The sequence below is a fragment of the Zootoca vivipara genome, chromosome 17 (assembly GCF_963506605.1).
Source record: "Zootoca vivipara chromosome 17, rZooViv1.1, whole genome shotgun sequence".
Lineage (NCBI taxonomy): Eukaryota > Metazoa > Chordata > Lepidosauria > Squamata > Lacertidae > Zootoca > Zootoca vivipara.
Window position 1 is genome coordinate 23,621,905 of NC_083292.1, and position 13,070 is coordinate 23,634,974.

A 13,070-nucleotide genomic window follows, 5' to 3' on the forward strand; every position below is an offset into this window, starting at 1 on the left:
GCAGGCGTCTTGAACTTTGGCCGGGGTTGGGGAAGGGAGGAGGAGGCAGAAACAACTCAGCAGAGGTTGGAACTTTCGATATGGCCAAAACGACGGAGCGCAAGCCCCAGGCCCAGAGGCAGCTCGTGTGAAGGTCTCTTTTTGCAGACACGCACCCCCGACGTCCCGGGGTGCTGTAGCTGCCGTCAGCTGTCTCTGGCTCGCTCCCTTCTCTGCCTCGCTGCTGCTGCTGTTGCCGCCTTCTGCTGCTGCTTCTCCCTCCCGCGCTCCGCCCTCTCCGTCTGAAGATCACACCCACAGCCCGTTTGCCAGCGGCGGACGGAGACCGGGCTCTCCCCCCCCCCCCGCTCTCTCTTCCTCTCCCCGCTTCGATGTCTGCAACTTTCTCGCTCTGCACCAACTTCCTCCCGGCCAGGTTTCCGCGGACTGCGAGCCAGGCGTTCAGACGGCAACGGCAGCAGCAGGAGGCAGGCTCACTGCAGGCTGGTCTGCTCGCCCCGTCGGGGCTCGGCGAGGAGGAGACGCAGCAGCAGCGGGTGATGGGGGCCAAGCGGCGGGGCGGCGGCGGCGGGGTGTGAAGAAGGCGGCGGCGACCCACAGCTCCCCTCCGAGGCCGCAGCAGCGAGGCGACAGCCGCGGAAACCGACGGGGCGGCCATGAGTTCGGTGTGGAAGCGGCTCCAGCGCGTCGGCAAGCGGGCGGCCAAATTCCACTTCGTGGCCTGTTACCAGGAGCTGGTGGTGGAGTGCACCAAGAAATGGTGAGGCTGGGTGGGGCAGCGGGGCCGTGGGGTGGGGGGAGAGGGAGAGACGGTGACTCAGGGTCTTGTGAGTACACGAGAAGGGGTTTTTTTTGGGGGGGGGGAACGGGACCCAGGAAGTGAAGAAATGGGCGGGGAATGCACGAGCAATGGTGAAGGGGCGGGGAAGGGTTTCACAACTGCCTTGTAAGGTAGGCCGGTGTTGCTAATAAACCCAAGGGATATAATATATTATCATATAGAATCGTAGAGTTGTTAGGGACCACGAGGGTCATCTAGTCCAACCCCCTGCAGTGCAGGAATATTTTGACCATCGTGGGGCTTGAACCCATAACCCTGAGATTGAGTCTCATGCTCTACCAACTACAGTATATTCTATTCTATTCTATTTCATACTTTGTACCCACGAGAATACAATAAAGCCTTCATATTATATCTTGGTATAATTTTTCACAACGGCCCTGTGTTCATAAACCTGTATTGTATTGTAGATGCAAAAGGTTGCGAGAGGAAGGACAGTTTGGGGGAAGGGCTCCTCAAGGTGAGGGGCAGTGGCGTGATTTGTGTTTGCTGCCAGTCAGTGTGATTTGCTGCCAGTCAGTGTGGACAATACTGAGCCAAATGGACCAATAGCCTGTCTTGGTACTATAAGGCTTTTTCCTAGGTCCCTTTTTAAATCTGCCTTTTCTTCACAACCATGAGGACTAGAAGCTTAATTTATCTTTTATGGGAAGGACCATATGCTTGTGGTCTCTGCCTTGCTTAGTAATCTTGTACTGTTCATTGCTTCCTAATTCATATTGTTTATATCATTGCTTGATAGAGCACTGTATTTTTACAGTTGTACACTCCTCTGGTTTAGAAAAAAAATTAAAATACGTAATAAGATCTTAGGACTGACTGCAATCATTTCCTGGTAGGGCTGAGAAATGTCTTCAGACCAGGAGAGCCCAAGGCCTTAATGGTATCATTAGACTCCTCTAACTCTGCATTGGGATAATGAAAGTTGAAGTCCAATAACATTGGGGAGGGGAGGGCAAAGTTTTCCCATCTCTGGTGCAGGCCTGACTCTGCATTAAGGCAGTTTCCTGTGTTGCTTTTGCGTGCCTAAGGCTACCTAGACTTTTCATGGCAAAGATGAGATTTGCGCCAGGGGCTGCCGGTTCCTGTGCAGGCCTTTTTAACCAGTTTGCATTTCACAAGTTGTGTTCTAGATTACGGGTAGAAGCTTGTGCAGCAGGAAGTGGTGAATGGAGGTGAAAGGGAATAATGTTTTTATTGATTTAACCCATTTACAGTGTTGCTAGTTTCCAAGTAGTTCAGAGTGGTTTGTGACATAAAAAAACGACAACTCCGTGCAATCATGAAAACAACAGGAGAGGCAATTTTTTAAAAAATTGCATTTAAAAGCAATCTACGTACTGAATAAGCCCAGAAAATGACCCAGATTGGACAAATGCCTGTTAGAAGTAAAAGATGGTTCTGCGATTCTATGTTGAAACCCATCTGGAAAAGGTCTAGCAAATTCTGCCACAATTACAGAGCAGTCAGAGGTGGAAAACCTGCAGGACACAGGTGGCCCATGTGTGTGGGGGATGTGTGTTTTCTATGTTTAGGTTTTCTATGTTTCAATTTTCACTTTGTTAGCTGCCTTGATTAAGCACCGTTTAGTGGAACGTTGAGATATGAATTTAACAAAGGAAGCAAATAAAATAATAACATGCATGACTTTTAGGCCTCTGTCGATGGGTGGGCTAAACTTTCAGCTCTGGCATGTAGAATCAAACTCGGAAGCAAATGGGTAAACAATGCAATTGGTGCTGTGCAGAAATCTGTTTTTTGTCACCCAGTAGCTGTAACAGGAAGACAGGGAGCTGCGCTCTGCGGACCGTTGATGCTTCTGCACTGTCCTAAAAGGGCAAACCCATGCAGAGCATGTGCTGAGGCAATCCAGCCTGGAAATTGCAGCGACCATGGTATCTTGGCATGTTGGGGGATGGAATGAGGGTGGTTGGGTACCCACGATGCTAGGAATAATGGTGAATTGGAAAAATGGGAAAAGAAGGAATTGCTCCAGGCCCAGCCCCTCCTCTCTGGCCACCCACCCCGAGTGCTTTTGACTGGCATGAGTAATTACAGTCATACCTTGGTTCTCAAATGCCTTGGTACTCAAACAACTTGGAACCTAAACACTGCAAACCCGGAAGTAAGTGTTCCGGTTTGCGAACTTTTTTTCGGAAGCCAAACATGCTCAGTTTTGAGTGTTACACTTCCATTTTGAGTGCCATGCTTCCGCTTTGAGTGCCACACTTTCGTTTTGAGTGCCACACTTCCATTTTGAGTGTTACGCTGAGGTGTGTCTGTTTTTGCTATTTATTTCTCATTTTTGCGCTCTTTTCGTTTTGTTTTCGTGACTGTGTGGAACCCAGTTCAACTACTGATTGATTGATTGGTTGATTGTGTGACTGCAGTACATTGTTTATTGCTTTCATTTTATGGGCCAGTGGTCTCGTTAGATAGTAAAATTCATGTTGAATTGCTGTTTTAGGAGTTGTTTTTAAAAGTCTGGAACGGATTAATCCGTTTTGCATTAGTTTCTATGGGAAAGCGTGCCTTGGTTTTGGAACGCTTTGGTTTTGGAACAGAATTCTGGAACAGATTAAGTTTGAGAACCCAGGTACCAATGTATATAACACTTAGGGAACATCTGAAGGCTTTTTAAAGTTGAATGTTTTATCATGTTTTTATATATGCTGCTAGCCGCCCAGAGTTCCTACAGCAACCCAGTCAGATGGGCGGGGTATATTATTATTATTATTGCCAGAATAGGTGTGTGTGTGGAAACCAGCCTTGTTGCACAAAAGTAAACATTAACATTCATTACTCTGCCCACTTTTGTTTCCAGTTCCGCCAAGCAATTGCATGCAGCCCCCAGGAAGGTGCCCAGAAGGGGAAAAGGACCTCTACCCCTGTTGTAAACTGTACAAGGGGCTATGTAAAGGGTGGCGAGGACGGGGGCTTGGTCCAAATGCAAGGGGACAGATTAGAGATGGTGTCACTGGAGGAGTTGGGGAGGGTGGAAGCGCATCTCCCTTGCACTCTAGGAAAATCTGGTTTCAGGGCTGGTTCAGCTGCAGATCAGACTCGGAGAGGAGCAGTAAAGTCGATTCTTTATTTGAGGAAACAGAATACAAACAGAGAAACCTATGGGCACAGTTGCAGGAATTGCCAATCTGTGCCTCCTGCTTCTCCCTAGGTCTTGTCCCTGCCTGGCTGTTTTCCCTGCTGTCTTAAACTCTTTCGGGGAGGCCCCCCCCCCGCCGCTGGTCTCTGAGCTCTCTGCTCTGCTACATGCAAAGCCCTCTGTGCCCGTGGAGACAAGGGAGGAATGGAGCTGAATACAGTAGGACTGCCTGTAAATCTGTTGCAGCCTTAGTCCCTGCCTCCTCCTCAGCTGCCTGTCTTGCGCCTGCAGTGCTTTCTGACTCTTCTTCCCCTCTCTCACTCAAGCCTGCTGCTTGTTCAGCATCCAACCATTCTGCCTCCCCTCTGACCTGTCTTCCGAGTCCCACCACCACTCCCCTGGCTCTGAGGCTTCCCTAGAGGGTTCTCTGGCCAGTCAGTCCCTGACATCTGCTGGTCTTTCTAGGAGGTCGGTCATCTCATTTGGGCCCCTGCTTTGCCAGTCTAGTAAAGGTGTGAGCCTCAATGGATGGGTCGTTCCTGCAGTAGGAAAGCAGCAGGTTGTCATGCCGTGCCAAGGACACCAGGGACAGCCACAGACATGAGACACTGACATTGCTAGCCTGAAAGATTCTTTGCAGGGGTCAGGAAGGGAAAGCAGAACTGATCCTGACCTCCTTGCTTAGTTGCCTGAGGCTGATTCTTTCTCTCCACTTCACAAGACAATGTGTGTGCCATCCGACTGGCTGGGGCCGTCTGTCTGTCTTCCAGGTTAACTGATGTCACTTGCAAAATCCCTGTCTTGAGACTCTCCAGATGTTTTGGACTACAATTCCCATCATCCCTGACCACTGGTCCTCTTAGCTAGGGATCATGGGAGTTGTAGGCCAAAACATCTGGAGGGCCGCAGTTTGGGGGTGCCGGCTTTAAAGAATAAAGAAACGGTTATTATTTTAAATCAGTGCTTTGTTCAGAACTAGGTAAAGGTAAAGGGACCCCTGACCATTAGGTCCAGTCGTGACCGACTCTGGGGTTGCGCGCTCATCTCGCATTATTGGCCGAGGGAGCCGGCGTATAGCTTCCAGGTCATGTGGCCAGCATGACAAAGCCGCTTCTGGCAAACCAGAGCAGCACATGGAAACGCCGTTTACCTTCCCGCTGTAGCGGTTCCTATTTATCTACTTGCATTTTGACGTGCTTTCGAACTGCTATGTTGGCAGGAGCTGGGACCAAGCAACGGGAGCTCACCCCGTCACAGGGATTCGAACCGCCGACCTTCTGATCAGCAAGCCCTAGGCTCAGTGGTTTAACCACAGCGCCACCTAGGTTCAGAACTAGAGGGCTGGAACCTTGTTTTAGGTTCGGGGTGATAAGCAAAGGTCAGCAGCACAGCATCTGCCTATGCTTGCAAAAAGGGCCCAGGTTATAGTTCAGTTGGTAGAGCACGAGACTCTTAATCTGCATTGGAACGGGTTGGATTAGATGATCCTTGTGGTTCCTTCCAACTCTACAGTTCTATGATTCCAGCAGATCAGGTAGTAAATAGTGGGGGAAACTTCCTTGTCTCTGGACAGCTGTCACCAGCCACAGAAGGATGGCCCAGTAGATGAACTTGGTAGAAGATAACTTCCTAAGCGCTCAACGAGCACAGACAGCGGAACAGCATGAACACTCAGGGAACATGCTGTTTCTCACTTGCTGAGCTGTGAGCTTTCTGGTTCCTTGGCCGGCCAGACAGGCACCAGTTTGGGGTGCAGCTAGCATCTCCCCAGGAAAAGTAATCTGCTGGTGATAATCTGTTCAAGCTTCAGGGACTTGAAAGAAACAGGATGGGCCTCTCAAACCTACCTAGGATGCTGATTTTAGATGAGAATGTACTCTGCACATGCTCTGAGTCACTTCTTCCTCTTTTGCTTTGCATGTTCCTATATGCCTATATGCCATATAGTACCACTGTATTCTGCTCTGGTCAGACCTCACCTGGAGTACTGTGTCCAGTTCTGGGCACCACAGTTCAAGAAGGATACTGACAAACTGGAACGTGTCCAGAAGAGGGCAACCAAAATGGTCAAAGGCCTGGAAACGATGCCTTATGAGGAACGGCTTAGGGAGCTGGGTATGTTTAGCCTGGAGAAGAGAAGGTTAAGGGGTGATATGATAGCCATGTTCAAATATATAAAAGGATGTCATATGGAGGAGGGAGAAAGATTGTTTTCTGCTGCTCCAGAGAAGCGGACACGGAGCAATGGATTCAAACTACAAGAAAGAAGATTCCACCTAAACATTAGGAAGAACTTCCTGACAGTAAGAGCTGTTCGGCAGTGGAATTTGCTCCCAAGGAGTGTGGTGGAGTCTCCTTCTTTGGAGGTCTTTAAGCAGAGGCTTGACAGGCATATGTCAAGAATGCTTTGATGGTGTTTCCTGCTTGGCAAGGGGTTGGACTGGATGACCCTTGTGGTCTCTTCCAACTCTATGATTCTATGATACTATTCTATGATTCCTGGTTTGAGTCCTGGCATATAGGATGTGCTGGAGGTTTGCATTCAGAATAGTGGAAGAAAGAGGAAGAAGATTAGGGCAGAAAGGTCAAGATCTGGCATTCTGTGCTGAAATACAGGGGCTGATGGGAGTTGTAGTCCTAAACATCTGGATGGTACCAGGTGGGAGAAGGTTGACTTGATATAGTTACTTTTTCTTTTTTAAAGTGGTGGGGAGGGAGGTGAGATACTGGAGGTCAGGCCTACTCCTCATGTCTAGCCCCCCTGCCCCCTCCCTGCAACAAATGCCACTGGGAGAAGAGCCATTTGCCAGACTTTGGGAGTTCCAGACAGACTGATATGGTGGAGGAGCAGGCGAATAAGGACACACACCCCTCCCCTCATTCTGACATGGCAAAGGCCTTATAAGGGACTCGGGAAATGATAAATATTTAGTCATTGCAGAGCTAAAAATGGAAAAGGGAGGGCTGAAATTTCAGGGAGTGTGTGTGTTAGGATAACAGGAACGCTGCAAAAAATTGAAACAGGAGGGAGGGAATGTGGGTTGTCTCAGATGGCAAGAGCAGGGACCCGGCCGAGTGGGTGTGTGGAGTCAATATCCTCCCCTTGGGGGTAATCTGACTTCAGAGCTCTCAGATTCCTTGGAGCTCAAGTTATTTCCAGTACTTTTGCTGGTCCTCAGCCACACCCTCATTCCCATGACTTGACAGGATTTGGGGGTTGGGACTATTCAGCCACACAGAACTTGGCTCAAACCCCAGTACTTTTCTTGCTCTTTCTCTTTTTAAAGCCTGACTTAAGAGTGTTTACCTTCAGTTTCACTTGCGGTGCAGAACTAGGCACTCGGCACATGTTCAGGAACACAATTTATTGCCAGCGGCCTGAAAGGCTGTGTTGATTTTGGAGGCCCATCCCTTGCTCTGAATCATAGAATTTGTAGAGTTGGGGGGGGCACCAGGGTCCTCTAAGTCCAACCCCCTGCAAGGCAGGGGTGTTATGCCCAGCGTGGGGCTCAAACCCATGACCCTGAGATTAAGAGTCTCATGCTCTACTGACTGACCTATCTCCAGAGCTCACAGAACCAAGTTCCTAGAACAGGGGCAGGAAACCTGCATCCCTTCAGATGTTTGATTCCCATCTTCCCGCTTCTGCAGTCGCCTTGGCCAAGTCAGGGATGATGGGAGTTGTAGTCCAGTGTCTGAAGAACACTAGGATGTGGAAGGTCAAGTAGAGTTTATTAGCAGACTTGGGGTGGAGAAGCGAGGCAAAGCATCCACCTGCCACCCTGAAACACTACAGAAACATTTAAATATAATTGTAATTATCTGATGTTGGCATTACAAAAGGATACAGGTTTACACCCCGGCCAAAGCTGCAGTGCAGGCTGGGGCCAATGGGAATTGTAGCCCAAAGCAGCACCCAAAAGGGGAATAGTCTGCTCAAGACCCTGTTTTCCAGCACCAGAGCCAAACACAGCTGCAAAATGGAAAAAGAAATGTTGAAGAACAAGAGTGCCTGTGGGAATGCCAAGAGTGTTCTTTGTTCTCTTGCTCCCTCCTACATAGTGTAGGATGCAGGTGGCGCTGTAGTGCAAACCACTGAGCCTCTTGGGCTTGCCGGTTGGAAGGTCGGCGGTTCGAATCCCTGCGACATGGTGAGCTCCCGTTGCTCTGTCCCAGCTCCTGCCAACCTTGCAGTTTGAAAGCACGCCAGTGCAAGTAGATAAATAGGTACCACTGCAGCAGGAAGGTAAATGGCGTTTCATTGCGCTTTGGCTTCCATCACCGTGTTTCGTTGCGCCAGAAGCGGTTTAGTCCTGCTGGCCACATGACCCGGAAAGCTGTCTGTGGACAAATGCCGGCTCCCTCGGCCTGAAAGCGAGATGAGCGCCGCAACCCCATATTCGCCTTTGACTGGACTTAGCTGTCCAGGGGTCCTTGACCTTTATCTTACCTACACAGTGTAGCCTTAGTTGGGTCCCTACACATTGGAGCTTGGGGGTAAACTTGACCTCCAGTCCCTCGTTCCGAGATTATCCTATGCCTTGAGGCCTCCTCTCTTGGGGGTCTTTGACCCTCTGGTTTTCCATTCTGGGTGAAGGTGAAGGGGGAGAGTCCTGCAAGGCTGTTCTGTGATGAAGAGAAGGAAGCTTGGTGGGTGTATTGAGTTTCCTCGCTGCGCCCAGATTTAACCCAGCACCTGCAGCGGATTTATGACTCCTAGCCCCCAGGGGTTAAAATTAGCCTTTGGACACTAGCCCAGAGAATTACCGTATAGAGGCTATTAAGATGAAGCTGGGCATCACTTTCATCAAGAGATGTGTGTGTGTGTGTGGTGCACTGTATGTTGTGATTGGGGAGCACAGGAGTCTCTACTTTAATACAAGGGCAGGGGATCTGTGGCCTTCTAGATATTGCTGAACTTCAGCTGTCATCAGCCCCCAGACTGCATGGCCCATTGTCAGGGGGATCATAGGAGCTGGGCTCCTGAAACATCTGGAAGGCCACAAGTCCCCCACCCCATGCTATAGTAGGCAGTGTTAGAAATTAGCCGGGTGCTAGACGCGTTTTGCGACTGGCACAGGTCCAGCTGCGACCATGTGGAAATCTGTGGATGCCATGTTGGCGACTGGGGGGAGCAAAATGTAACTAAGAGGATCTGAAATATTTTCCTTGAAGCTTGGGTTTGCTTTATTCTGAATTGTCTTATTTGATGTTTTAGCGTCTTGTAAACTGCTTTGGCAAAGAGGAAGCCAGGACACTTGGGTCCTATCCAGAACCAGGGGAAGGTTTTGGGGTTAAATCCAGTTTAATCCTAAACTTCAGGCGGGGAGAGGAGCTTTATCTGAGGGGGGGGGGATGTGTGCTAAAGAGCAAATACTCCTGATTCGATTTGAGAAATGAAGGAAAATGTGATCAGGCGGTAGGCCTGAAGGGCAGCCGTGGGGCTGGTCTCTTTTGACACCCGTGTTGGCTGGGTGCGACCTGGCCCTGCTCCGAGGAGGATCAGAGCCGCGCCCGGCGAAGCCTGGGAAGGGGAAGATAAAGCTTCCCACCGAAATAACCTCTGTGCTGCTGAGCCCAGAGTTCAAGTTACTGCCTGGCCCCAGAGCTTCTTGGTTTCAAAAGCCCACTCCGGAAAGGAAAATGAGGAAGTCTTCCTTTCCGCTGCCCCACGGAAGCCACGGGTTCCCTTCCACATGCCACCAAAGAAGTCATTCTCTGCCGAGGATCAGGTCTTGAGGCTGGTGTGGTGGTCCTTGAAGCTTGTGCACCTGACAAAGTGGGCTTCAGCCCACAAAAGCTTGTGCCAACGTTGGTCAACTCCATCCCAGGTTGGCAAAGGCTGACATATGCCCAGCTGAAGGCTTTTTATAAGATGCTGTTTTTGGTGCAAGATACTAACCCTATGTCAAATTTGAAGGCCTGAGGATGGCTAGAACAGCCCTCCTAAGCCTTCACTGGTGCCCACGGCTCAGGGCATTATAACCTTAAACACTCTCCTGGTTTTTCAATTGTGTTTTCTTCCTGTATATTTTCATGTTTCGATATGCCTTTTAATATTGTTTCAGGCTGCCTCAAGACTTGGAAGTGGAAGTGACTTGGAACTGTTTAAAATAAGTAAATGGTGGGATATAAAGTGGCAGTCAAGGCCTCGGTCCATATGGAGACGTAGGTCGCAATCAAACCATATGTTTAGAGCGGTGTGGAGCCACTTTAAACAGTCATGGCTTCTCCCAAATAATTATTAGAGTTGTGGTTTGTTACAGTGCTGGGAATTGTCAGGGGACCCCTATTTCCCCTCACAGGGTTATAATTCATAGAATTCCCTTTAAAGAATGATTGTTTGGGGGAAGCCACAACTGTTTAAAGTGGTATCATATTGCTTTAAATGTAAGGTGTGGATGCGGCCTTACATTGGAACAAGTCGCAGACCCTCCCAAGTTTCCCCATTTTCCAGGGACATTCCCGGATTTACAGAAACCGTCCCAGGTTCTGATTTGATCCTGGAATGTCCCACTTTTCCTTAGGATGTCCCTATTTTCATTGGAGAAATGTTGAAGGGTATGCGACCCCCCCTCCCCCCAGGCAGGAAGATACACACTTTAGGAGACATCTGGATACAGCCTTGTATAGAGAACTTTTTTTTAATGTTTAATGTCTTATTAGATTTTGATATATAGTGGTACCTCAGTTTTCAAATGTAATCCGTTCCAGAAGACCGTTCAACTTCCAAGGTGCATTCAAAAAACGGAAACATTTACTTTTTCAGCGTTCAAAAACCAAAACGCTCCAAGACGCTCGAGAACCGAGGTACCACTGTATGTTAGAAGCCACCCTGAGTGGCTGGGACAACACAATCAAATGGGCAGGGTATAAATAATAAAACCACCACCAGTTGTTGTTGTTAAATAGGATATCCCTATTTTTATCAGATAAATGTTTGAGGGTATGAAGTCCCAATGACCTCGGAGGAATTTGCTTCTGTGTAGACACACACAGGACTTTGTATTTTGAATGCTAACAAAAAATATTTTAGATTCAGGTAGGTAGCCGTGTTGGTCTGAAGCAGTCAAAATAAATAAAAATTTGTCCAGCAGCACCTTAGAGATCAACTTAGTTTGTTCTGGGTATAAGCTTTCGTGTGCATGCAAACTTCTTCAGATACGTGTGCATACACACGAAAGCTTATACCCAGAACAAACTTAGTTGGTATCTAAGGCGCTACTGGACAATTTTTTAAAAAAAATATTTTAATGCTACTACTCTTGGGCTCTGTTTCAGTGGTGGCAAGTGCCACCCCCACCCCCCACCCCAATTCCAGTTCAAATTTGACTTCTGGGAAAGTTGCTCTTGCATGCCATTCTGAAGAAGAAACTCTTTGGCTGGTCTCTTCCCCAAGTTGGTTTCAGGAGAAAAGGGAAGCTATGATCTGCCCCCAGGCCAACCAGGAGTGTACTGGTGGTACTAGGGGATGACTTGGTACATTGTCATCTCTTCTGCCTAATAGCCCACCGCTGCTGCTATTGCATTCCCTGGTATGGGGTGTGGGGCAGTGGTGTTACTCCCCAGTTCCATTACAAGCAATGCCCAGCGTCTGATTTTGCCAGTATGCTATTTCCCTCCTAATAATAAAAAAACTAAAAACAGATTAAGACTTGCATAAACTTTCTAAATATCCGGGTAGGCTTGTCTGAACAAAAATGTTTTCAGAAGGTGCTGAAAAGAGTACATTGAAGGTGCTTGCCTAATACCAATAGGCAGGGAGTTCCCGTGTTAGGTGCTGCCACACTAAAAGATTGAGTACTTACAAATGCACAAGTGGTACTACGTGGTGCCTGTAGCCGTGCCAGGTCCATTGACTGAAGTGGTCAAGTGTGTGTGTGTGTGTGTGTGTGTGTGTGTGTGTGTGTCTTAGTACTTTAATAGGCACCTTGGCAGAAAGGCAGCATATAAATGCAATGAGTAAATTAAAAAAACCACCTGTTAATTTAATTTGTTTTAGATGCAGTTCTTTCCCCCCTCAAAAAATGTTTAGGCGTACTCTCATTTTCCTACTCATATTGAAATACTACTGCCCTTCAATGAGGCCAAACTTAGATTCACAAAATGTTTAGAGGTATGCGTACCCCTGCATCCCCCCCAGAAAAAAAGCACTGTTTAGATATGTTTAGAAGAAGAGAAGAAGAGTTTGGATTTGATATCCCACTTTATCACTACCCGAAGGAGTCTCAAAGTGTTGTTAACAATCTCCTTTCCCTTCCTCCGTCACAACAAACACTCTGTGAGGTGAGTGAGGCTGAGAGACTTCAGAGAAGTGTGACTTGCCCAAGGTCACCCAGCAGCTGCATGTGGAGGAGTGGAGACACGAACCCGGTTCCCCAGATTACAAGTCTACCGCTCTTAACCACTACACCACACTGGCTCTCAGTTTTTAGATACTTTAAATAAGTTGTTGTTTTATTTGTACCCCACCTATCTGACTGGGTTGCCCCAGCCGGACAGGGATATATAAAAGTAATCAAGGCGCATCTGTAGAGCCAGAGGTTCCCCATCTCTGTCTTAGGCCTAAGAACAGGTAGAGGTACGTAGCCTCTACATCTCTATGGGTTCTGTTACGTTTGCCTCTTTGTTCCTGTTTCTGAATTGTCTTCTCTCCCAATGCCAGGCAGCCCGACAAGCTGGTTGTGGTCTGGACCCGAAGGAACCGGCGGATCTGCTCCAAGGTGTGTTGACTTTCTCAACTACGGCGGGGTTTGGCCTCAGCCTTCCCCAACCTGGGGCCCTCCTGCAGCTGACCGGGGTGGATGGAAGCTGTATAGATCAAAACATCTGGCAAAGCCAAGGTTGGGGAAGGCTGCCTTAAGGTGCGGGGTCCAAATCCCAGCAGAAGCTGCACCTCTGGAGGCACCGGTTGATGTTTTAGCTTGTTCTTATCTGCTTTTCCACCTGCAGGCTCATGGCTGGCAGCCAGGGATCAAGAACCCCTATAGGGGTACCGTGGTGTGGATGGTACCCGAAAATGTGGACATCATGGTGACGCTCTATCGGGTATGGCAGCCACAGGAGTGGGAGTCTGTTGTGGGCTCTATGACTGACACAAGGAAGGCCTTAGGAGGAGGAGGAGGA

The 13,070-nt window shown here is 48.6% G+C and overlaps 1 protein-coding gene across 3 annotated transcripts in view; it reads left to right on the top strand.

Annotated features, from left to right (window-relative positions):
- The first annotated feature begins 258 nt into the window (after nt 1-258).
- The window catches only part of EHBP1L1 (EH domain binding protein 1 like 1), a 43,381-nt gene continuing 30,569 nt past the window's right edge, over nt 259-13,070 (top strand). Inside the window, exons 1-3 of one of the 3 annotated variants that reach the window (XM_060269490.1) lie at nt 259-760; nt 12,610-12,667; nt 12,897-12,992. In XM_060269490.1, the coding sequence (XP_060125473.1) occupies nt 657-760; nt 12,610-12,667; nt 12,897-12,992 (258 nt within the window). In that variant the 5' untranslated portion in view covers nt 259-656. The remainder of the gene's footprint in view (nt 761-12,609; nt 12,668-12,896; nt 12,993-13,070) is intronic. The other 2 variants (XM_060269491.1, XM_060269492.1) reach the window with 2 other exon arrangements.